The sequence below is a fragment of the Selaginella moellendorffii genome, unplaced genomic scaffold (genome assembly GCF_000143415.4).
Source record: "Selaginella moellendorffii unplaced genomic scaffold, v1.0 SELMOscaffold_10, whole genome shotgun sequence".
NCBI lineage: Eukaryota > Viridiplantae > Streptophyta > Lycopodiopsida > Selaginellales > Selaginellaceae > Selaginella > Selaginella moellendorffii.
In genome coordinates, this window is record NW_003314271.1 from 2,574,262 (window position 1) to 2,596,460 (window position 22,199).

The 22,199-nt window shown below is 46.8% G+C and overlaps 6 protein-coding genes across 9 annotated transcripts; 3 read left to right on the forward strand and 3 right to left on the reverse strand.

Annotated features, from left to right (window-relative positions):
• The first annotated feature begins 4,965 nt into the window (after positions 1-4,965).
• On the forward strand, positions 4,966-5,538 carry LOC9631466 (acetate/butyrate--CoA ligase AAE7, peroxisomal). The gene is made up of 2 exons (XM_002968245.2): positions 4,966-5,120; positions 5,180-5,538. Exons 1-2 carry the CDS (start codon positions 4,966-4,968, stop codon positions 5,466-5,468), a joined length of 444 nt encoding a protein of 147 aa, XP_002968291.2. The 3' UTR covers positions 5,469-5,538.
• Positions 5,539-8,788: 3,250 nt separating this feature from the next.
• Positions 8,789-14,062, reverse strand: LOC112345746. The gene is made up of 5 exons (XM_024673048.1): positions 12,771-14,062; positions 12,516-12,609; positions 11,110-12,403; positions 11,006-11,044; positions 8,789-10,951 (listed from the first exon to the last, which is right to left on the reverse strand). The coding sequence occupies exons 1-5, from the start codon at positions 14,054-14,056 to the stop codon at positions 8,910-8,912; spliced, it is 4,755 nt and encodes a 1,584-aa protein (XP_024528816.1). The 5' UTR covers positions 14,057-14,062; the 3' UTR covers positions 8,789-8,909.
• A 4-nt stretch (positions 14,063-14,066) lies between these two features.
• LOC9650522 (putative transferase At1g60990, chloroplastic) lies at positions 14,067-16,042 on the reverse strand. The gene is made up of 12 exons (XM_002968535.2): positions 15,817-16,042; positions 15,664-15,765; positions 15,575-15,608; positions 15,442-15,515; positions 15,321-15,386; positions 15,186-15,250; positions 15,041-15,128; positions 14,917-14,982; positions 14,691-14,856; positions 14,545-14,628; positions 14,360-14,490; positions 14,067-14,302 (listed from the first exon to the last, which is right to left on the reverse strand). Exons 1-12 carry the CDS (start codon positions 16,024-16,026, stop codon positions 14,123-14,125), a joined length of 1,266 nt encoding a protein of 421 aa, XP_002968581.2. The 5' UTR covers positions 16,027-16,042; the 3' UTR covers positions 14,067-14,122.
• A 13-nt stretch (positions 16,043-16,055) lies between these two features.
• Positions 16,056-17,579, forward strand: LOC9650523 (pentatricopeptide repeat-containing protein At4g02750). The gene has a single exon (XM_002968246.2). The coding sequence runs from the start codon at positions 16,056-16,058 to the stop codon at positions 17,577-17,579; it is 1,524 nt and encodes a 507-aa protein (XP_002968292.2).
• Positions 17,580-18,397: 818 nt separating this feature from the next.
• On the forward strand, positions 18,398-20,170 carry LOC9631468 (surfeit locus protein 6 homolog). 3 transcript variants are annotated; one of them, XM_002968247.2, is made up of 11 exons: positions 18,398-18,478; positions 18,533-18,606; positions 18,671-18,751; positions 18,818-18,953; positions 19,012-19,205; positions 19,253-19,390; positions 19,442-19,486; positions 19,550-19,606; positions 19,679-19,755; positions 19,814-19,922; positions 19,974-20,170. In XM_002968247.2, exons 1-11 carry the CDS (start codon positions 18,427-18,429, stop codon positions 20,040-20,042), a joined length of 1,032 nt encoding a protein of 343 aa, XP_002968293.1. In that variant the 5' UTR covers positions 18,398-18,426; the 3' UTR covers positions 20,043-20,170. The 3 variants fall into 3 exon arrangements, with proteins under 3 accessions (XP_002968293.1, XP_024528819.1, XP_024528820.1); XM_024673051.1 differs by having other exon boundaries at positions 19,814-20,170; XM_024673052.1 differs by having other exon boundaries at positions 18,437-18,478; positions 18,671-18,756; positions 19,814-20,170.
• Positions 19,915-22,071, reverse strand: LOC9631469 (NAC domain-containing protein 73). Of its 2 annotated transcripts, XM_002968536.2 has the most exons (7): positions 21,838-22,071; positions 21,640-21,772; positions 21,387-21,570; positions 20,735-21,318; positions 20,597-20,668; positions 20,294-20,539; positions 19,915-20,231 (listed from the first exon to the last, which is right to left on the reverse strand). In XM_002968536.2, exons 2-7 carry the CDS (start codon positions 21,769-21,771, stop codon positions 20,142-20,144), a joined length of 1,308 nt encoding a protein of 435 aa, XP_002968582.2. In that variant the 5' UTR covers position 21,772; positions 21,838-22,071; the 3' UTR covers positions 19,915-20,141. The 2 variants fall into 2 exon arrangements, with proteins under 2 accessions (XP_002968582.2, XP_024528817.1); XM_024673049.1 differs by having other exon boundaries at positions 20,597-21,318.
• Positions 22,072-22,199: the final 128 nt, after the last annotated feature.

A 22,199-nucleotide genomic window follows, 5' to 3' on the forward strand; every position in this document is an offset into this window, starting at 1 on the left:
ATATAGAGAGAATGCTAATCTGAAATAAGATTATTATCTCTCTATATTTATGTATATATATATATATATATATATTTAAAAGCAGGGCTTTATAACACTGTTATGAATGCTGGAATTTTATTATGATAAATGAATGGTTATGGTTTACTCTATACTGGGGTAGAGTAGGGTTTGATAATATATAATTTTTCTCTATGTTAGAATTAAATATATCATAAAATTCCTGAATAGTATATAGATAGGTTTAATATAATTAAATTGTAGTTGTTTTTCATGTATAAAAATTATGTAGGATTAAGTGTTAGAAACTTTTATGATAATATATATATGTTAGCCATTTGACAACTCAATATATTTAATTTTATTTATGTTTTTTTAAAATAACAATGAGATTACTGATAAAAAATTATTTTAGACAAGATTTATAATCATAATTATAATTTTTAACATAATAATAATTATAAGATATATGGTTAAACATAATATAATATTTATATTAAAAATCCCTTCTACAATTGACTCTATCAGCAACACACATCATTACATAATAAATAAAACTCATAACATTGTATCTTCGATCTTCTATAAGTGGAATTACTCATTATGAATCCCACTCTTAAGGATGGGTTCAATACAAATGGTTGTATGAGTGAAAATCCAGAAACTTAATATTTTGTGAGAGGAAGAAGCTAAAGCTTTAAAAGATCATATCTGTATATAGATGCTCATAGTGGCAGTGGTAGTGATTATTATTTTGTATTCTACTCTATATGACCTACCATATTTCGTATGATCTATATCATAGACTCAGTTTTAGAAATAAAAAATTAGTCTATGTACTAAAATTGAAATTATATTATTAAGCTAGATGCATATTATAATATTTATATTAAATTATTGATAATTTTAGTGATAATAATATAATACTTATTAAAATTATAGATTAGTGATAATATTATATTTTAATATTTAAAATTATTTATTAATTCACATATTTATATGTAACAAAAATTTTATTTATTAAATCTATTCTGTAGCAATGTTTGCACAACCATATTTGTCCATGTGACCAACTCTTCTTCTAAAGCAGTGATTTCTGGTACAAAGACAGTATCTGAGATGTTGTCTATCAACCTGAAGGTTTCCAAGTTCTCTGCTATTTTTCATGTTATTGTGTCAGTGAAAGAATTCCAGACTGGTGACTTCTATTACCCAGCATGTGTGAAGGTTGTCAATGGAAGCCAATGTGGCAAGAAGGTTACTCAGGTTTCGGAAAGTATGTGGCAATGCAACTCTTGTGACACTGATTCTGGAGATATTCACTTCAAATATGCACTACACTTGTGTATTCTGGACAGCACTGGACATATATAGACGGTTGCATTTGATGATGCTAATGAAATTGTAGATATGCCTGCATGTAAGCTGGCTGCGCTACAAGATGATGATTATACTGTTTTTTCAACCGTAATGGACTCTATTTGATCAAAGATGTACAATCTGAAGATTCGTTGCAAGCTCGAGAGCTACAGAGATACCAAAAAATTATAGTTGGTCTTGACACTTAAAAGAAAAAATGTGTGAGAAAACAAAAAGTATGTTTTATTTCTTTCTACTATTGTTTTATAATTTGTTGTGTGTGGTATCAAGTTTCTAAGTATAAGCCCAAGCTGGAGCTTTCAAAACTAATGTTGTGTAGAAGTTGATGAATGATTAAAACAATTTGTAATAATGTAATTAGTTAAAAACTGTTTAAATTAACTAAGTATTGGTTGTAGCTAGCAACCATCCATTCACACAGCCATGAGACATCTTCTAATTCAGGATCAACTAAAAGGGTAGAGCCACCTGTGACTGAAATAGACTTGCCATTGTAATCTGAAATCCGGCTGCCCTTCAGGCATACAGTAGGCTTCTGCCCTTGTCCAGGTTTCTCCTCGATTTCTGAACCTTCATCTTCGGCCTTTGAATCCCACAGACACATGTCTATACTGTGGCCTGATTCATCACTCAAAGAAAGCATCCTCCTTCTCATGAATGCTCCAGAATCCTTAGGAGAAATGTTTGTCTATTCCACATTACACCACCAATCACGTCTATAAATGTCTCTTGGCCGAGCTTAGAAGCATCTAAAACACTCATTCTATTAAGAACAACATTTGGAATACGTAGATCGTCCTCTACACACTTGATCTCCATAGTCTTGCTTGCTTTTATCTCCCAATTTGATTTATATGGTGTATATGCTGGTTTAGAGTGTTGTATACCACTGTTCCCTGAAAATATATAGACACTGCCTTGCTCAATATCATGAAAGATGCTTTGCATTCATGCCAAACCCAACAATATGTATTTTGGAACTTTATGCATCGGCAACAGCAATTGACATAACACACCCAGCTGTGCTTGTTTCAAAGAATACAAGTTTCCCTTTGTGTCTCACCTTGGCAGGAAAAGACCATCGGTAGCAGTGGCCCCTGATGTTCTTATATGGCATCTCAGCTTCTTAGAACTCTGTCCCTTAACATGAAACAGAGAAAAAAAATTAAAAATGTTATATACATACATACATAATGTAATTAGTTACAAACAATTTGTAACTAAATAACTAATTTGTAATGTATTTAGACAAAACTAACATTAGTAGTCGTAGTGCTTTACATTTGTGTTTATTTTTTTATAAAAGAAATATCAGAAGAAAAATCTGGGAGTGTCATATATATTTCAGTTCTTGGCTTTTCGTTTATATTGTTTCTTTATATTAACAAAGAAATATTCAAGCATGAGATTTCATAGGTGGTTATGTTAAAGGTTTTGAATATGAAAGTGTGGGAAAGCTTACTTGATTGTAAGAAGAAGTTCAGCCTTTTCTATATCATGATTTTTAAATACATATTCTGTAATTACATTAACCTTGAAGGATATGCACTCTAGTGTTCATTGGATCACCAATGAAAGGCACATTGATATTGTAAACATCTATCACTTTGGCTTCAGTTCTGTCATCTTGGACTATTACAAAACTTTGCAATCTCTAGAGACAGACCAGATATTCTTCTGGCTGCTTGCTGAGCAGAACATTAAGTTGTAGTTATCTGCGCAAGTAGAGTATGTCATAATCCATGAGTTTTTTTCACGAACGTGCCTCAACAATCCACACACAGCAGGCCTGTATATTTGATTGGAGTATATGAAGCAGTGTGATCCATGCAATGCAATTATACACATCTCTTTCCAGGTATGTAATACATTAGTGGGAGAATTAGGAATGTTTGTAAACAGCTGATATACAAACCTTCTGATGTTGAAAGGTTAGGAATATATTCAATGGAATTGTTGCCCCCATCAATGAAAGTTCCCATGTAAGTCAATGCTTGAAGTGCCTAAAAAAAGATAAACAAATCACAAACTTTAATGAGCATATCACCTCAAGTGCTGGGTTCTTTCAAATGTTCCCCTGCAAAGATCCAGTGCATTGTTCTAGACTCTAACAATTTCTGCATAAAAGCTTCAGATGCTTCAACATCAGAAATCAAAGAGTAAAGGCACAGATGTAAAGGCAAAGGTTTATTTTTTTTAAGGAATGTCAAAGTTCCTTTGTTCCATACAGTTGATCAACAAAATGCGAAGGTATAGCTACTTGGAACGTGTCTTGTCCAAGGTGAAGCTGGCCCTTTAGCGTGATGTGTTCCTTTATAGGTCCTGCATATTTACATATTTTACATATTGCTTCATCTTTAGAAGTTTGTTGCAATCTTGATCCGCAGCATAATGAACAAACTGTGTGTATAAAAACTGGACAGAGCTTATCTACTTCAAAGTATCCAGGTATCTGCAAAACAACGTGTATTTAATATGGGCTTGTTTCATTTCCTTTCGCACTTACCCCTGTGCATTCCCTTGCAATATTCCGAAAAAGTCCCAGCTACGCTAGGAGCATAGTGCATTGTATACATTGTACATTGTATACATAGAATATTGCATTCCCTTGCAATATTCCGAAAAACAGAGTCAAGGAATTATTTTGGCATCATCTATTATACATGAAACAATGCTCATGCCTGTGACATTTGCTCTCTTGAAATAACCGTCTCCTTGTAAATTAATGAAACATCTTGTTGGTGGAGTTCCAGAAAAACATTCATTCATCAACTCTTTGAATAATTCCATTATGTTGCCATGGAATTTGAGCTGCCATCATATAGATTATTGTCAGGGATCCACATGCTATATTGAACTTACTATATCATATCAGACTTGTTGATGTTATCTGTTATTGTGAGTTGACCACTGTTGTAGCCTATATCATTGATACTCACTACAACACCTTCAACAGAACCTACAGAGTCTCGGCCTCTACATGACTCCACAAAGTTTTCAATGCTGATAGTTGGTACAGACAGACGAAATTGTGGCACTATAAGCTATTACCTAAAAGCTTACGTTTTCTTCCTAGCATAATAGATGCTCATCATTGTGGTGGGTCAATAAAAAGAGGAGATGCACTGGGCCTGGGTTGGAACTCAAGTCATCATGTTGTTTCGCATTTCTCTAGCATGACTCCACATTCAAATATATATAGCCACAGATACCACCTACTCAAAAATAAACTGGAGATAACCATAAAGGAAGTGCATAGAAAGAAAAATAGGCAGCTAGCCTCTTCCCACTCTTTCATGCACTGTGGTCCATGCACTGTGTGCGAGTGGAATCCCGAATAGGACAGCCTTTTGCCCAATGAGCAGGCCAGGCTCAAGGCTCGGCAGGGCGTGAAATACGTTTGCCTCGATGGCTTACAGGTGCTCAACTCCGAGCTAGCAAGCAAAAAAATTTAGCAGAAGCAGCGAGCGAGTAAGGAATGACGAAGAACCAAACAAATAAGACAAATACATTATCAGAGATGAAACTCTAGAACCGGTTGCCAAGGACGGTGTCACCATTGGCGAATTTTGCATACGTGGGAACATGGTGTTCAAGGGATACTTGAACAATCCAGACTCTGGGGACTTGGCAGTTTGGCATCCCAATGGATACATCAAGATCAAGGATCGAGCCAAGGATATTATCATTTCTGGAGGAGAGAACAATAGCAGCCTGGAAGTGGAGAGCATCTTGTACAGGTAAAAGGAGAGTTTTTCCTTCTTTGTTTCTTGTTAAAGTTTGCTTCTTTTTCATCCAGGCATCCAGCAGTGTTGGAAGCTGCTGTGGTGGCGCAGCCAGATGAGCAGTGGTCCATGTGCGTTTGTGTCCCTCAAGCACAGCGTGAGTCTCCATGTGCGTTTGTGTCCCTCAAGCACGGCGTGAGAAGCAACAAGGAGGAGATACTCTTGTCGTATCGACAGCATTTACCGAAGTTCATGGTGCCAAAGAGCATCGTCATTCTCACAGCCTTGGACAAAACTGCAACTGGCAAGATCCAAAAACAGGTGCTGTGCAGCAAAGCAAGAGCTCTTGGCAGTGTCAAGTAAATCAGCAAGCTCTACAAGCCAACTATTGAACTTGTAAAGCTTGAAATCGTTCATGGCCTGGAAAATCCCCAATCTAGCCTAGCAATTTTAAATCGGTCAGCTACTGTCCGTCCGTTGTAATGTACTGGAATGAAAAATAAATAAATAACATGCAAGAACCAAGAACGCAATTCATCTACCTCAAACAGTAGCTTTGTCTTATCAGCCGTCACTCTTGCATATCCAAATGCCGACCTTCGAATCAAGCTCCATGAACTAAACTGTCGACAAAAAAAATAGAAAAGGTAGAATATCAATACCATATAAAGAGCTTGAATATAGGAAACAAAGCTGCAAGCTTACATTATGAGGGAAGTCATCCAAGGTGAATTCAGCCATGCCAACCACGGTGTGAACTGGAGCTGAGTAAATTGTAGTGTCAAAGAAATCGACGCCTGTTAAATCCTTGATCGGGTGCTGCAGGCAGCGCCCTGAAACACAGCACAAGTTCGCAGGTAATTGTGAACATGCCCCCACACTGCTAAATCAACCTGTGCAAAAAAAAAAAAGAAAAAAGAAAAAAGACAGTTTCATTCTAGTTTTCCCTTTGAAGAGCTCGTGTTTTACCTTGTTTCTCAAGAGCAATGGTTCCACAGCTGCTACAAATTTCAGATCCACACCTGGTAAAGTTTAGAAATAAATCCCCCACAGTTGAGTGGAGTACATAGGTCGATGACTGAAAGAAAAATAGCACACATGAGTTTACAGAATGAAAATGTGAATAAAAACAGTTACCCTGTGAAAACTATCCATGGTGTACTGAATCTGCCGACAAATTCAAGGTCAGATTTCATCCAAGCGTACTGTAGAAGAAGGTTTCGTTGAAGGAAAGATGAAAAGAATAAGAATGCATACTTGTTCACTGGTCGAGCTCCAGTCATGTTCTGTAGAGATGATTGTGAAATGCATGGGGCCAATAGCCATGGAGCCGTGGAGCTGTGGCTGTCCCGAGGAGAAGTACAGGGACGAAAATTTCTTTTTTTTCTCTTGGTTCCAGCCTCGAGCACCTGGCACAAACAGGAACTTTAAGCCTCGAAAGAGAATAGCAAAAAGCAAGAGAGTGAAAAACCTTGATTCTAGTCGTGGTTCCAGCCTCGAGAACCTGGAACAAACAGGGGCTTGAGAGACTCAAAAAAAATAGAGCTTAGACCCGACGGCCGTGGAGCTGTGGCTGTCCCGAGGAGAAGTACAGGGACGAAAATTTCTTTTTTTTCTCTTGGTTACAGCCTCGAGCACCTGGCACAAACATGAACTTTAAGCCTCGAAAGAGAATAGCAAAAAGCAAGAGAGTGAAAAACCTTGATTATAGTCGTGGTTCCAGCCTCGAGAACCTGGAACAAATAGGGGCTTGAGAGTCTCGAAAAAAGACTGTCATTTTTCCGGCGCATGGCCATTGACAACGGTTTCCTGAGCTTTTCAATCGGTAGCAGCTTCAGATCTTCACGTACAGCTGACTGTAGCTCTGAGGTGCTCTGCAATGAAGACCGCATCAAACACACACACACACAAAGACAGAGAGAGAGAGAGAGAGAGAGTACCTTCCCACAAGCGATGATCGACGCTCTCTCCTCGTGCTCACGCGCCCTAAAAGACAATTAAAAGTTTTTATGATCCCAAAAGTCACGACTCCCCATTGTTTAATCTCAGCTGTTAGATTTTGGCATATGCCCAGAATAAGTGACGCCAGCATATGCTATTATTATACCGGCTCTGTCATTTAAATATATGAGTATGATGATACTCAAATGTGAGATTTTTCTTCTTGACTTTAGATTTCTAACATACTTGTTTAATTTGAGGTGACATGGTGCAATTTGGCCATCTTCCAGCTGTATTTCCTCCATTGACAACCATTGTTTATATGTTCAAAGGCATCCATATTGAAAGCAAGTCTTTTAAGTTATTTGACCTATTGACTGTGTTCACTTGGTGCTCAATGCTTGCAATCGTCAGAAAAGGCCAGAAGTGCACTGCTTGTATGGGATCCTCATGCTTGATAACTTTAATCACTCACTTGGTAGGCTTTGCTCTTCAGATTTGGAGGCTGCTGGCTAGAGAATTGTGCTAGGAGCATACTCCATCCTTTCTTATCCTGCTTACTGATTATCTTAGAAGCTTTTTTCTCCCATACAAATTGGGCTTTGCTTCCTGCTAGTATGATCTAGAGAACAGAACAGGAGGAACTTGTTGGGATAAAGATCTCTTCTATTCGTTGTGGGAGGATGCACAAAGCTTTTGTTTTTGGCAGTTTGATTCCTATTGTTTTGCAACTTGAGGTGCTCCTTGAGGGCTTTGATTGCACTCTGAGTGAAGGAATGCTTGGGAATTGTATAAACAAATTACAAAAAGTATAGAAACATGCTAGAATATACTTAGATATCCTAGGTATATTCCTTGTACCAGTAAGTTTTCTAAAACTACTTCTCTAAAAGGATGATTTCTATATCCAAAGATTGATGAGTTCTTTAAGAAATAAATAAAGAAACTACTAGGAAGAGTAATGCCACTTTTGCTCATAATATTTCTAATGTTTTCTTAGAGTATTTTCTTCTTACTTCTTTTACTAATTGTTCTTTGCTTTACTTTTGGATCATTCCTTACTACTAAAGCCTCTCACAGAAAGAGTTCAATAAATAGAATTTACTTGTTTGCATCTTTTTAAAGTTACTGTATATTATTATTACATATTTATAAGGTCATCAGGTGGAAGTGTTGCAAGGGAAAACTCACACTACTTTCACAGCCTCATTAGCACTAAAGATCCTTCTTTTTTACTTTTCAAAGCAAACCAACTACTGCAGCAAAATGCAGTCAAACAGAAAATTCCATGCCTTCTATAAAGGATAAATAAAGCTTAGAATAAAATTTCAAAATATATTCTAAGAATTTATTTCACGGCAGAATATATTGTGAGCACAAGCCCTAATTAGGGCTTGTGAAGGAGCGGCAATGTTCGACTCCACCATCGGCCTGGCAGCAGACATCGAAGGGAGAGTGGTCTCCTCCGCGCGCACATCCATGTCCAATGCAGCCACCTCCATGTCCGACTTCCTTGTCCATGCCGCCGCCGCCACTCCCGGTGCACCGCAGCCGGACGAGACGCTCCACAGGTACCTCGATTCCGTGGCCATGGATTTGCACGAGTCGGCCACTGCAAAGAGGGACGCCCACGCCCAGCAGCGCTCCATCACCAGGGACTACTCGAGGAAGAAGAAGAAACTGGGGAGAGCCTCCCAAGCCCAAGACGACGATGCCCGCGTCAAAAAGTCTAAGAAGAAAAAGAAAACACAACATCACCAGATCTAAGTTCCAAGGTTTTCAGCTCAAACTTCGATCGTATCCGTGGTCTTTTTGCTTGATTACACCGAGGGAGCTCCTCTCTTCTTGCCCGATTGATCACGGCTATCCGTGCGAGTACTTGACCGCTGGCCTGATGCGCATCCCCTCGAACGCCCCCTCGTCCGCGTTGTAGCAATCCAGCAAGTCCTGCACAGCGTCCTCGTTCCGCACCTCCACAAACGCGCACAGCTTGGACGAGTCATACTTGTCCCGGAAGAAGGAGACGTGCGACACCACGTAGCTCGGGCTGCCCCGCCCCTTGCGCCTCAGGAACCTGTCCAGCACCTCCTTGATCGCCGTCTCCGGGTACTTATCCGGTATCCTATCCACGTACACCGATCTCCTCCTGTCAACCTCCTTGAAAACTCCATTCCCTCCTCCTCCTCCTCTAGACCTCCCCCGGGAGTCTTGGAGATCAAACTCTGGAGTAACACTCTTGCTGACGGCGGCGGCGGCGGTGGCGATAGTGGCACCGATAGCACTGCTGCTGCTGCTGTTGTTGTTGTTGATGTTGCTGCTGTGCGGCGTTGGCTCGTCGTCTCGATCGTGCCCGTCTTCCCTGTACATGTCTTCCAGCTTCGAGTTGAAGTGCGGCTTGAGCCGCATATGGTCGAAGATTTCCTCGTCCCGGCTGTACAGCTCCAGGGCGAGGCGAGCCAGGTCCTCTGAAACGAACACAACAAACGCACAGTACTTAGCCTTCACATGCCGCACCTCCGTCACCACCTCGTCCCCTAGCTCCGCCTTCTGCTCGCTCGTCATGTGTTCCAGCAGCACCGCCCGGAAGATCTTCCGGATGACCGCGTCGGACGAGTTCTCCGGGAGGTGGTCCGCGTACACCGTCTTCTCCGGGTCCGACCGCTGCTTCCTCCTGCCACCATATCCATCTTCACCTTCGTCACCATCGTCACCACCACCCGGAGCTCGCCGTTTTGGCAGCCGAGGCGTCGGGGACATGTTTCGGTCCGACCGGGCCCTGTCCAGTGCTGCAAAGCTCCGCTTCTTTTCCACCCCGTCGTTGCTCCGCCCCAGCTCCATCTTCATGTGGCCGAACTCCTCCGGGTGCCGGTTGTGGAGGTCCAGCATGTACTCGACCAGCTCCGGCGTCGCCAAGTCCACAAACATGCAGCCCCGCGACGGTACGTGACGGATCGCCGTGACGAGCTTGCCGTCCAGGGACTGGTTTATATGGCTTGCAATCACCTCCTCGAACAGCTTCTTCACTTGGTCCGCGCTCGTGTACTTCCCCAGCTCCGTCAGGTAGAGCGGCTTCACTTTCCGCCGCCCGGCATCCGCGAGCAAGTCGGTCCCAAAGTCGTCCCTGTCCCTGTCCGCTACTGCTTTGCCTCGCTGATCTTCCGCCACTAGCATATCGTAGACTTTCATGGCCGCTGGCGATGGCAGCTCCACCTTGAGCCCGCAGAACAAGTCCCTGTCCGCCGTGTAGATCTGCAGCGTAGCTTCCAGCAGCTCGTCGCTTGAAAACTCCACGAAGAACGAGTTGCTGTCTTCCGACGCGTACTTGACGTCCGAGACCATGTCTGGCGACTGCTCGAAGCCGGGAGGGAGCTCGCTGGTCTTTTTCACCCTCTCCCGCAACACATTCTCGAAAATCCCCTTGAGCATGCGGGGTGATGCGTAGTCGGGGCAGTTTGTCACGTAGAGTGGCCGCCTTGAGAGCTTCCCGTCCTTGCTTTCTCCAGGTGGCGGTATCGACTCTTTAGCAATCTCCATCGCCACTTGGTCAAGCAGCTCCAGAGTTTGCTTCGTGGCCCGTGCAAGACCGTTTTTCCTCGCACTGCTCAGGCGGAGTCCCACCTTGGCAGATTTTTTGGCGTCACCGTCCAAGACGACACCGACCATTATACTCGTCGACTCCTGGATCCTGTCTATGCTGCTGATCTCCTCGCCGTCACCTTGGAGTTTCCGGACCACCGAAGCTACTGACAAGGGGTCGAGCTGTCCGGGATACCACAAGATCTTTGAGAAGACACCGCGCTGGACAACGTCTCCCAAAGCTTCTGCGGCTCGCCGAACGAAGTACCTGGCCTCCGCAGAAGGACAACTTTCCGTGATGCGCGAAGATAACTTAAGATGCAGAGCTTCTGCATGGAAGAAAAATTGTTTACAGAAGAAAGTTAAAGTGAAAGCCTCCTCACCTTGCTGAGGTTCCATGACATCCATCAGAAGAGTGACACCTTCGCAAGTCACCAAGACAAGTAACATCAATCACAACAGCAGGAAAAATAACTGAGTTACTTACCATAATCCTCACGCAAGTGTCTCGCGTTTTGTACCGATGGAACCCAGGTTCGTATGTCGGGATCACAACTTCTCACAAACATCTCCGCATACGCCTCGTTCTCATCCTCTCCAGTAACTATCGTATACTCTTTTCCCTTTCGGTCTGGACTAGAACCAGCTCGCTCCTCCGAGCCTTGATGGTGGTGCTTCGTCACCTCTCCCTTCTCTTTCCCTTGCATTTTCGCCAACGGATAGTCACCATCTACCTCCGCCCGACCCTTCCGCCCCGCTCTACCATCGTCGTGCTTATCCGCCTCCGCCTCCTTCAAGCGCTTCCCATTGCTGCCTTTATAGTCCGGCGACCTCTCCCTCTTCTTCTTATCAAAAGCCTCATGCTTCTTACTCGGTTCCACCACCGTCACCTTCTTCCCTCTCGCATCCTTGGCGTTCTTCTCCACCGGAGGAAGAGGAGGCGGAGGAGGAGGAAGACGCTCTCGCTCCTTCTCCCTCTCCTTGGACCGGCTCCTCACTCTCTCCCTGCCACTCTGTCCTCCCCGGCCACCATTCTCCCAGGTGTGCGGGCCCCGGTCCTTGTCACCATCGCGATGGCGACCACCTTTGCTGGTGTCTAGTCGCGGGAGATAATCGTAGTTGCCACTTCTCCTCGCATAAACACTCTCTCTGTTGTCTCGGGTGTCTCGGTCCCGATGGTCCGCCTCACGGTCCCGATCACGACGTGGTAACCGTTCCCTGTCCTGCTCCTTGTCCCTCTCGTGGTCCCTGTGCCGGTGCCTATCCCTTGCCTTCCCCTCTGCCTCACCACCATTGGATTTGGATTTCTTCTCGTCCTCGCCATATCTTTTCCTTCTATCGTAGCTTGCATAGGCCGCCGCTTCTTTTCCACCTTGATCCTCGCTAACCAATTGTCCTTCCTCCAAGTCCTGCTGCTGGTGCTTGCTATCTCCAGATAAATCCACATTTGGAGCTGAAGGTGGTTTGTCTTCCACTAAAACGTCCTTCTTACTGCTAGTGACTGGCTCGTCATCGATATTCGATGCTCCATCCTTGAGCCAAGCGAAAGACTCGTCGTCGCCATCCCCGGCCGGAGAGAGTGAGACGAAGCCGTAGAGGAAATCCTCGTCGGACGAGCTCAGCTCTCCTGGCTCGGCCTCGCTGAGCGCCGACGCAGGGACAAGGTAGAGGTCCGCAAGCCACACTTTATCTTCGTCGTGGAGAGGTACCACCGCGACCAAAGGACCTTTAAGTGATAGGCCGGGATCATTTCCCGTGCCACCACCAACAAGGAATTCCACCTACAAAAAGCAAGAGGAGCACAAGTAAGAAAAAAGTTCACAAACACACACACACGCACGCACACGAAAAAGAAGAGAAAATGACAGTTGACGAATCCATATCCTCCCTTACCAGCTTGTTCAGATTCGGAGACGACGCGCCGGGTGATCTTTGCGTCACTTTGACACCGGGCTCGGCTACGTACTCCTTCACAGCTCCCAGAAATCTACACGCGTAATGTTAGAGTACACAAGTAGAAAACACGAAACTTTCAACGAAGAAAACACAAAACCATGGAACAAAAAATGGACAGCACCAAAAACACCAGAAAAAAAAAGAAGAAAAAAAGCAAAGAAAAACAAAAGAGGTCGTCCAGAGTTCACGTACTTGTCGGTACTGGGGCAGCGTTGCACGGTGAGATCATCCGCCACCTTCCGGTTCTTAAAGACGTGTTGCCATCCCCTGGAGCATGCGGCCACCATGCTAGGGACTTTAACATCTTGGAAGTTAATCTGTCCTTGCCAGATCACACTCACGAATTTCGAGTCGTCGAGGGGGTCAGAGTGATCGTGGTGGATCATGGTCTCGCTACTGGCGTTGTTGTTCTTGGTGGCGATGGTGGTGCTGATGGTCGAATCCTCGGCAGTAAGAGGAGGAGGAGGAGCGGGCGAGCTCTCCTCCAAGGTGGTAATCGAAGTTTTCTCCTCTCGAGCATCGATAAGATCGATCGAAGAGCAAAGCTTGTCATGAGATACCTCTAAGTCTGTGGTGTTCTTCGTCGCGTTGTCGCTGGGATGATCGTTCTCGATCGGGAAGAACTCACATAAGTTTCCTGGCGCGGTGGTGTTCTTGGGTTCTTCCTCTTCCCCCACGCCCGCGCGGCCGTTCGAGTCTACGGCATTGTCGTCCGTCCTCTCGTCGCGAAACAACATCTGGAAGCTCGTAGATCTAACCAGCGCCGGCGCCGCCGGCCGCTGGGATCTGGGCCACGACGCGGATCGCTGCTGCTCCTTGGCGGCGGCGGTGGCGATGGTGGCGGAGGAGGAGAGGCGCCACTGCTTGGCATTTAGATCATCATCGTTTTCCTCGCTGGGTGAGGCTGGAAGCAAGCCCCTACATTCGCTGCCGGGCTTCTCCAGCTGAATCTCTTCTTGACTCGCTTGGATCTCCGGCGCGGCGCCTTGTTCTTGCGCCTCTTCTTCCAAAGCCCTCTTTATTGGCTTCCACTGCTCCACCGTGTGCGCTAGAAGTGACAATCCCGAGCAAGCGCCCTCCTCTTCCTCCTCCTTGTCGACCTCTCGCGCTGGCGATAGATCTTTCTCCTTTCGATCTTGCTCCTCGGCAGCCGCGGCGCGAGCCGCCGATGCCTCTGGCGCTAGCGGCTCATCCGCCGGCTCATTCAGATCAAACATCTCTTCCTCTTTCTCCAGCGCCTCTCTAGGGAAGGAATCGAGAGCTCCGGAGAGAACCCTAAAGCTCGAATCGCGGGGAGAAGCCATGGCCATGGCCATGGCCACCGCCGGCTGACGGCAATCGGACGGCTGAGATGCCTCGGCAGTGGACTTTTGCGGTGACACGTGTCGCGTCCCAGCCGTCCGCTGTAGGCCCATCCTGTACGCCGATAGTGGAAGAGAATCTAACGGACGCTTGTCGCCCACGTCAGCGTGATACATATCCGACCCGTTTGAAAACCAGTATTCCAATTCACAACGTGGGGGCCATGTGATAAGGCGCAAAAGCTAAGTCACCGTTTGTGATCCAGATGATAGCTCTCGAGCCAAGCCTGGAACTTGGACAAGGATTCCTGTCACTGATCCATCGCCGATTTTAATCTCCAGCCCAGGACCGCCGCATTGTTTTCTAATGTAGCACAGTCCAAAATATGGAGCTTCTCTCGTGCAGCTCGTCAGCTTCCCGGCCTTGAAAAGGGTGTGAAGCTATGGAACGCAGGTTTTGAGAAAAAATTATTTGAGTACCTTGACACCATCTCTTGTCGTCAGGATCGTTCCTGGTTCCACAGCTCCGGTGAGTTTTACACCGTGCAAGTGTTGCTTCACACCGTTGTATGTGATTAGTCTCGCCACTGTTTCCTGCCCGATGTAGCAACCTGGGAAATGTGATTGGCTGGTTTTCGTTTACGACGAAGAAAAGAAAAACTAACCTTTGGTTTGCGAGATTGTCCTCCAGAGTCCAGCTTCCAGGACGTTGAACTCGTCGGTAAGCTCCTTGCCAGGCACTGGCCTGCCTGCGCTTGCACGTCAAGAGCCTCGGTTTTCATAAAAAACAATCGATTGATTCTTCCATTACCTTGCAAGATTCGCAAGCGTTCCCAGGCCAAAGATCCCATGTGCAAAGCACCGCATTTTAATATCGAGGTCCACACAGGACCCGCGGCGGCAGTGGACACGAGGAAAGAGTAGCCTTTCGTGCACAGTCCAGAGCCGACTCCCACGGTTACAGGTGCCCCATTCGCCTGAAAAGTTGGACGAGATCAAAGTGTCATCAACTTTCCTTGGCATGAATGAATGCTTACGGTGTAGTGTACATGAGTTCCGTATGGCTTATCGATCAAAGACTCCAACTTTAGCTGCCGCATAACCTTCAACAGGAAAGCATGATTGTTGCTTGAACATAAAGACAAGGGGGCTCTTACTGACATTATCGCTTTGGGGGCCTACGATTGAAAAATAGGAGGTCTTCTCTGTGATATCATCCACTTCCACTTTGTCCGAAAAGAAAATGTACCTAAACCAAAGAAAAAGTTGAGGGTCTGACAAAGTCGAGAAGAAATCGACAAGCTACTTATTGAGCAGTTTGATAAGATCGTGCCGAGTCTCTGGAGAAACGAGAAGAATCACAGCCGTATTCTGCACCAATCATCAAGTCTGCTGCAACCATTCCAAATCAACAGAAACGTCAAAGCGTGTAAATCCTCACCATCGCCCATGCGGTTGCTAGATCGATTGTTCTTGCGGTGTTCGTCACAAAAACTGTATCGCACCCCTGAAAAGCTTTTGATATCAGGAAAACCAACTCTCACACGCTACGTAGGACTTACCTCCCCGTCCTTAAGCTGCAGCAAATCAGCAGTACTCTGGTTGTGCAGAAACCGCAACCGGTCGTCACCAGTGACTGGAATAATAAAAGTCATCAGCGCTTGCAGCACAAACAATAGTATAGAACATTCAAACCCCGGAGTCTTCCAAAGTGAGACATCTCTATCACCTGTCAGTCGAGAAAATTAAACATCGTAGAAAAAGCGCTTAAACAGTTCTCTTACAGCACATCCGGAATCGGCCGCTTTCAATGCTTCCTCATCGTTTCCAAAAGTCTGGACGATGCCATTGTCGGAGATCTGTGCACCACTTTCGAGCAAAACATCCTGGAACATCACAGCTTGCCATCAAATCCAGCGGAAACTCTGCTCTGCTACCTCCAAATCATTTTCTATTGGCGGAGGAACGACGTCAGGAACAGCGGCCACGACGACGCGACGAGCATCAAATTTCCCACTCAAGATCCTCGCGTGAATCCGTGATCTACTGCAAACCTTCTTGCTGAATGCGGCGTCGCGAGCCAAAGATCTGGCCTGTGGGACCGCGGCGGCGACAGCGCCAGCGCCTGGAACGCACAGGCTCGCCATGGCCGGATAAACCCTAAAACCGAAGAACAATGGCCGCGATATTCAAATGGAAGCACGATGATCCTATTATCCAAGCTCTCAAGAGCTGCGCTGATAGCAGAGATCTCGCCCTGGGAAAGAAGATCCACGAGCAAATCTTAGTCACTGAGAATCTCGGGAAGAACACGCACCTCGCCAACAGCGTTCTCGACATGTACACGAGCTGTGGATGCGTGACCGAAGCCCGCAAGCTCTTCGATTCGATCGAATCCCCCAATGGCTTCTCCTGGAGCCGGATCATCGCGGCCTACGCGCGCGGCGGGCTTCTGCGAGAGGCGCGAGAGCTCATCGATGCGATGCCTGGGCGAAATATCCGCGCCTGGAACACGATCATCGTCGCGTATGCCGATCGCGGGCGTCTGGAAGAGGCGCGATCCTGCTTCGAGAGGATGGACGATCGGGACACCGTGTCGTGGAATGTGATGATCACTGTCCACGCCAGGGCGGGGCGGCTGCGCGAGGCCTGGGGATTCTTCCAGCGAATGCGGCAGCGGGATCTCGTCTCCTGGCACGCGATCCTCACGGGCTACGCGCACAGCGGTGAATTGGCGCTGGCGAGGGAGATCTTCGAGAGAATGCCGAGGCGAGACACGATTTCCTGGACAGGAATCCTCCAGGCGAGCGCGAGAGCTGAGAATCTCGGCGAATGCAAGCGAATCTTTGATGCTATGCCGCAGAGAAACATGATCTCCTGGAACGCGCTCATCGCCGCAAATACCCTAGCGCGGCAACTGGATCAAGTGGAAGAACTCGTCGCGAGGATGCCACTCCACGAGGTCGTCTCCTCCACGGCGCTGCTCCAAGGCTTCTCGGATCAAGGGAATATGGCCAGAGCTGAGGATCTCTTCGCATCTCTCCCCCAGCGCGATGCCGTGGCCTGGAATGCAATGCTCCAGGCATACACCCTAGCCAAGAACATCGCCCGGCTCCATCGATTCTTCGACGCCATGCCCGGGCGATCCACCGCCGCCTGGAACACGCTCCTCCAGGCGCACGCTCAGGCGGGGCACACGGATCAATGCAGACAGATCTTCGCCGCGATGCCCGACCCAGACGCGATCTCTTGGAGCACGCTCATCCAGACGTTCGCGCAGAATGGCCACGGCGATCTTGGCGTCGAGCTCTTTGGCGCGATGATCCTGGAAGGCGTCGTGCCGACCGCGATCACGTTCATAAGCGTGCTGAGCGGATTCAACCACGTCGGGATGCTGGATCGCGGCAGGGAAATCTTTCACTCGATCGCGGCCTGCCACGGCCTAGCGATCACGCTCCAGCACTACAGCGCCATGGTAGGGATTCTGGGCCGATCGAAGCTGCTGGACGAGGCAGAGGAGCTGGCGCATTCAATGCCATTCTTGCCGGATGCTCAAACCTGGACAGAGTTGCTCGCTGCGTGTGTGCTCCATGGTGACCTGGAACGGGCTGAGAGAGCTGCGACGTCCATCCATCAACTGGAACCCAAGTGCCCCTCCTCTTTCTTGCTTTTATCTAGTGCCACATACACAAAGAGTTAACATTTATCACTTTAATTACATAACTTTAGCCCTATAATTAATTTTTCAAGTATACATTTGGTTTACTTTAGAAAGGGTGTAACGAATATTTCTAGAATATTTAGGTATATTTTAAAATATTCCTAATTATTTTAGATTGAACTGTAGTGTACACTGTCTATTTACTTAGTTTATCAAATTTGATGACAACAAAATGATCTTCAAAGATCATCATCTATGTCCAACTGCCATAGTAAGGATTGATAGCTCTATAAAATTCGCAATAAAGGTTCTTTGCAGCTCCTCCTCTAAAGAAACTATTATTCCAGGATAACACCAATGCAACTGCGTGGGAGGACAAGAAGTGCTGTGGAGAGTTGAGATTTCCCAGTTCAGGTTTGTCTCTCGTTTCTAGGAGAATATAAGCTTTTTCTTGTTCTTGGGCTGCAAGAGCTACAAAGACAAACCCAGCATGATCTCTACAAGTAAGAACTAGAGTGTGAAAGGTCTGTATGAGGTCTGTAGAGCTCATACACCATCACATGATGGCCCAAAGTTTCGCTTGCAGCTCTCAGTGCCAGAGGTATGGAGTGAAAAATGGTTGGAACTTTGGCTGGATTTGTTTGGAAGCTAGGACGGAGTAAAGAAAGAGATTTTAAGAATACACTCTTGAGTCTGTAAGGAAAGAATTGTTTCTTCTTCTTGTTATGGCTAGAAAGCTTTCTTCCCTTTTCCACACCTATTTGCAAGGTCTCAGAGATCATTGTTAAAGAATGGGGATGCCTCATACGATTAGAAAGAAGTAAATTCATTGTTTCATAAAACGAGGGTTTTAGGGTTCTTCCATGATTTAGGGTTCTTCGAGGAGATGGGCTGCTTGGCGATCGATCTTGCGGAGATCGTCCGTGCCAACTCGCGTTGTAAGTCTCCCTATCAGCTGGCGTTCCTTGATCGACCGATTTCTCCGCCTGCAGATTTTGACGAATTGGTGGACTTGATTCCTCCGAAGTTTTATCTTCCCGCTGATGACAATGTGGAGAAACAATGGGTAAGCTCTTCTCTATCTCGGAGCATTGCGGTGTGATTTACTGCTCCTTTCTGGTATAATGCAGGTGTTTGGGATGACCAAGAGAGAAAAACGAGAGGCGAGGAGATTAACGAAGGAGCACTCGAAGAAAGCGCGGAGAGATCGTGTATGGTGTGCTAGAAAATAACTCTTTGGTTTGCCTTGCCCTTCATTGAAGCTTTTGTAACTGCAGCTCGATCCAGAGAAGTTCGTCACAACTTTGCAAGTTTTGCAGCAACGAAATGAAGTAGCGGAGGCACACGCAGAGAAAGAGGAAGAAGACGAGGAAGCGAAAGCAGAAGAAAATGGCGAAGGAGACGCAGAACAAGGTAGGCTGTTTTCTGTCGAACCAATCCGTTTCCACGATTGAAGTCGTGGATCTTGCAGCTCCCGTTGCTGGGACGGAACGCGTCAAGTCGAGCCAGGAACTGCGAGAACGGCTCCACAAGCGAATCGAGGCGATACGAGCTGAGAGGCGAATAAACAAAGCTCGGGACTGGCAGGAAAGGACCAAGGACGCCTCGAAGAAACGCAAGAAGTCGGAGAACAAGACCACTCTGGCCAACAAGCGGCAAAAGCAAGTAAGAATCCTCCTGATTTATTCACATGAGCGTCAAAACACTTTCAGGGCCACAAGGAAACTGGGATTGTTCCAGTTTCGAGCGAAAAGGTCCCAGTTGCGAGTGATATGGAGTTTGGCCGGGTGAAAATAGACTCCCAGAAGCGAACTCTAAACCGGAAGAGCAAGGAAAAGCTGCTCGAACAGGTAAAAAACTTATTCTTAGCTAGTCGAGTTTTGATCGATGGTTTTTTCTAGGCTACGAAGCTTCAAAAGGATATCCAAGACACCGAGAAGGGCAAAGTAAGAACTGGATTTCCTTCTTATAGAGAAAGAAAGAAAAACTCACCACTGCTTTCTCTACAGGACGTTGCATCAAAGCACTCGTGGGACGCAGCACTCAGCCGAGCTTCCGGACAGAAAGTAAAGCTTTGTTTTTCTGATGATCTATAATGTCTTTGATGATGTTTGTGATTCTACTTCTTTCCTTCACAGGTCTTCGACAATCCCAAGCTGCTCAGGCAAAGCTTGAAACGAGAGCACCAACGTCGCGAAAAGAGTGCAAAGAAATGGTCAGTGCTCCATCAATCTCACTCTGCGAAAACGAAAATCTCTCCTCTTTCTTTCCAGGCAAGATCGACACGATAGCGAAGCACAGCGAGCTCAAGAGAAGCAACAGACCCGGGCCTCTCATATCAAGGAGCGCATTGACGCTCGCAAGCAAAGGCTCATAGCGAAGGTTTGCAAGCTTGTTACATTGATTGATCTGACTCTCTTGTTTACACCACAGAGGGAGAAGAAGCTAATGCGACCCGGCTTCGAGGGAAGAAAAGCTGGCTTTCTCAACGAAGCCAAGTAAAATCGCCACGAACCTCTGATAAAATAACGACGAGGAAGAAGAGAAAGAATCTGTCCTACTTATTTAACTATACAAGCTCTTGGTTTCGAGCTTAACCTGTCAAAAAGGAGCTCTGTAGTCCTGTTCCAGTCCCTGTTCCTGGCTCTGGCTCTTGAACCAGTCGGCTACTTCCTGGCTAGTGATCTCCGGCTGCACGACAGATCAAAAGGTGGTCAATCGATTCACGAAAGGGGCAACCAAGAAGAACTTACTGCAACGCCAAGGGAGAAGTCCATCTCGTTGCTAAAGTTCAGGATGTCCTCCTCCTCGCAACTTATCCCCGCGACCTCCGTGAAGGCTCGAATCTCCTGGCTACTAAGGTTCTCGAACTCGGTGGCGACGTTGTTGAAACTTTCGTCGCAGAGCAGCTCCTCTATCACTCTCTCGGCAGGGGTTTGTGGAAGAGGCTGTTGAGCAGTCGGACACCTCACGAGGGACATGCCAGAAGTTGACGCTCCCTGAAAATAAAGAGGGAGTTAGTCTTGGCAAGAGAAAACGAGCAAAAGGTTACGTACATAGTAGCCGTCTATCGTTGGGCACATCTCCCCCAGCTGCGGCACCGGTCTGCTCGGACAGGGCCTCACCACCTCTGGAGTGCTCGTCGAGCAGGGCCACACCACCTCTGGAGTGCTCGTCGAGCAGGGCCTCAGCACCTCTGGAGTGCTCGTCGAGCAGGGCCACACCACCTCTGGAGTGCTCGTCGAGCAGGGCTTCACCACCTCTGGATTGCTCGTCGAGCAAGTCCTTGCCACCTTCGCAGACTCATCGTTCTCGGGCTCGCAAGCGAGGGCCGCCTCCAACTCGCGGCTGAACGAGGCTTCGTTGACGTCGTTCGAATCGTTGGCCTCAGCTACTTCGGCTCCTTCGTTGGCTTCGGCTGCTTCGTTTGCTTCGCATGGCTCGCGCACAGAGCCTCGAGGTTGAGTTTGGAAGAACACTTTGGACATGACCAGCTCGCCCTCTCTTTCGTCTTCGTGAATGCCGACGTGGTACTGATGGATCACCCAGTTTGTTTTCTTTGGCTTGGACTTCTTCTTGAAGTTCGTGTAGAGAACCATGATCTTCTTCCAGCCAATGACCTCGCCGTTCTCCATCACGGGCCTTGTCTTTCCGGTCTTGTGCCATCGGGTCTCGTCGTCATCGTCGGTCTGGACTTTCCGGCGCTTCCGGGTGCCTTTGGTGTATGCGTTGGACGGCCGGTGGAAGAAATGGCTGCTGCTTCCATCGCTCTTCACACCTTCAAAGCGAACGTTTCAGTGCCTCGGCCAAAAAAAAAAAAAAAAAAAGGAACTAGCGTCGACAAACCTGGCAACTTCTCGGGATGCTTGGAGCAAATCCCTTCGTCGTCTTCCAGAGTCGGAATAAACTCGTCGATGAGAGCATGCGGCTTTCCACCGCGACCAATCTTCGCCGCAAGATGGTCCAGAATTTCTTTGTCATTCGGATCAAACTTCACTCCGGCGGGAAGCCCAGTCCAATCTTGTGGTGCCTGCGACGTAGTTTTTGCAGCAATGGGTACGCTCTCGGAAAAGAAATGAAACAGTAACTAGCTCCATACCAGTTCATTGTCATTGTCGATGGGCTTGTTACAAGTCGGGCAGAGGTGTTCCGGCGCATCGGGAGTAATTCTCTCGACCCCTCCAGCGTTTCTAACCTTCTTCGCAAATCTACTGCTATGAATCCATGTCATCCTAGAAGAGAAACGCGAAGAGAGAAAAAAAAACCTCGTTATCATAACCACCAAATAAAAGTCTACCTCTTTTCACGGAGGAAGACGCCGATCACCAAGCGCTGCCTCGAAGATGAAGCTCAGGAACTGGGAGAATGCGAATCTGGCAAGCGCCGCGAGGAAATTTCTATCTCTGACCGCGCAGACGATCGAGCAGCAACGAGAAATTGATCCGGCAGGAGAATGCAGCATCGATGCGTTGATCGTCGCGCCAGAGCCCTCGCTCCTCCTCGCTCTCAAAACCCTACAAATATGGAATCAGACAAAGGCGCCATGGAGCTCCAGTATATATGTGTGCCCAGGCTCGGCAAAACGGCTTTGGCTCGGCTTTGCCCGAGGCTGGCACTGTTAGGTCTCATGGGCTTGAGTAACTCACAAGATATCTACGA

Bases quoted from the DNA above. Each gene is read 5' to 3' on its own strand.
- LOC9631469 (XM_024673049.1), bottom strand. From the start codon at position 21,771: ATGACATGGATTCATAGCAGTAGATTTGCGAAGAAGGTTAGAAACGCT. The intron at 21,571-21,639 runs GTATGGAGCTAG...ACTACGTCGCAG, and splicing joins TCGACAATGACAATGAACTG to GCACCACAAGATTGGACTGG. The intron at 21,319-21,386 runs GTTTGTCGACGC...TTCGCTTTGAAG, and splicing joins GCATCCCGAGAAGTTGCCAG to GTGTGAAGAGCGATGGAAGC.
- LOC9631468 (XM_024673051.1), top strand. From the start codon at position 18,427: ATGGGCTGCTTGGCGATCGATCTTGCGGAGATCGTCCGTGCCAACTCG. The intron at 18,954-19,011 runs GTAGGCTGTTTT...TGGATCTTGCAG, and splicing joins CGAAGGAGACGCAGAACAAG to CTCCCGTTGCTGGGACGGAA. The intron at 19,391-19,441 runs GTAAAAAACTTA...GGTTTTTTCTAG, and splicing joins AGGAAAAGCTGCTCGAACAG to GCTACGAAGCTTCAAAAGGA.
- LOC9650522 (XM_002968535.2), bottom strand. From the start codon at position 16,026: ATGGCGAGCCTGTGCGTTCCAGGCGCTGGCGCTGTCGCCGCCGCGGTC. The intron at 15,609-15,663 runs GTAAGAGAACTG...CTCGACTGACAG, and splicing joins CGGCCGATTCCGGATGTGCT to GTGATAGAGATGTCTCACTT. The intron at 14,629-14,690 runs GTAATGGAAGAA...GTGCAAGCGCAG, and splicing joins ACGCTTGCGAATCTTGCAAG to GCAGGCCAGTGCCTGGCAAG.
- LOC112345746 (XM_024673048.1), bottom strand. From the start codon at position 14,056: ATGTATCACGCTGACGTGGGCGACAAGCGTCCGTTAGATTCTCTTCCA. The intron at 12,404-12,515 runs GTAAGGGAGGAT...TGCTTTTTGTAG, and splicing joins CTCCGAATCTGAACAAGCTG to GTGGAATTCCTTGTTGGTGG. The intron at 11,045-11,109 runs GTAAGTAACTCA...TGACTTGCGAAG, and splicing joins ACACTTGCGTGAGGATTATG to GTGTCACTCTTCTGATGGAT.
- LOC9650523 (XM_002968246.2), top strand. From the start codon at position 16,056: ATGGCCGCGATATTCAAATGGAAGCACGATGATCCTATTATCCAAGCT.
- LOC9631466 (XM_002968245.2), top strand. From the start codon at position 4,966: ATGGTGTTCAAGGGATACTTGAACAATCCAGACTCTGGGGACTTGGCA. The intron at 5,121-5,179 runs GTAAAAGGAGAG...TTTTTCATCCAG, and splicing joins GTGGAGAGCATCTTGTACAG to GCATCCAGCAGTGTTGGAAG.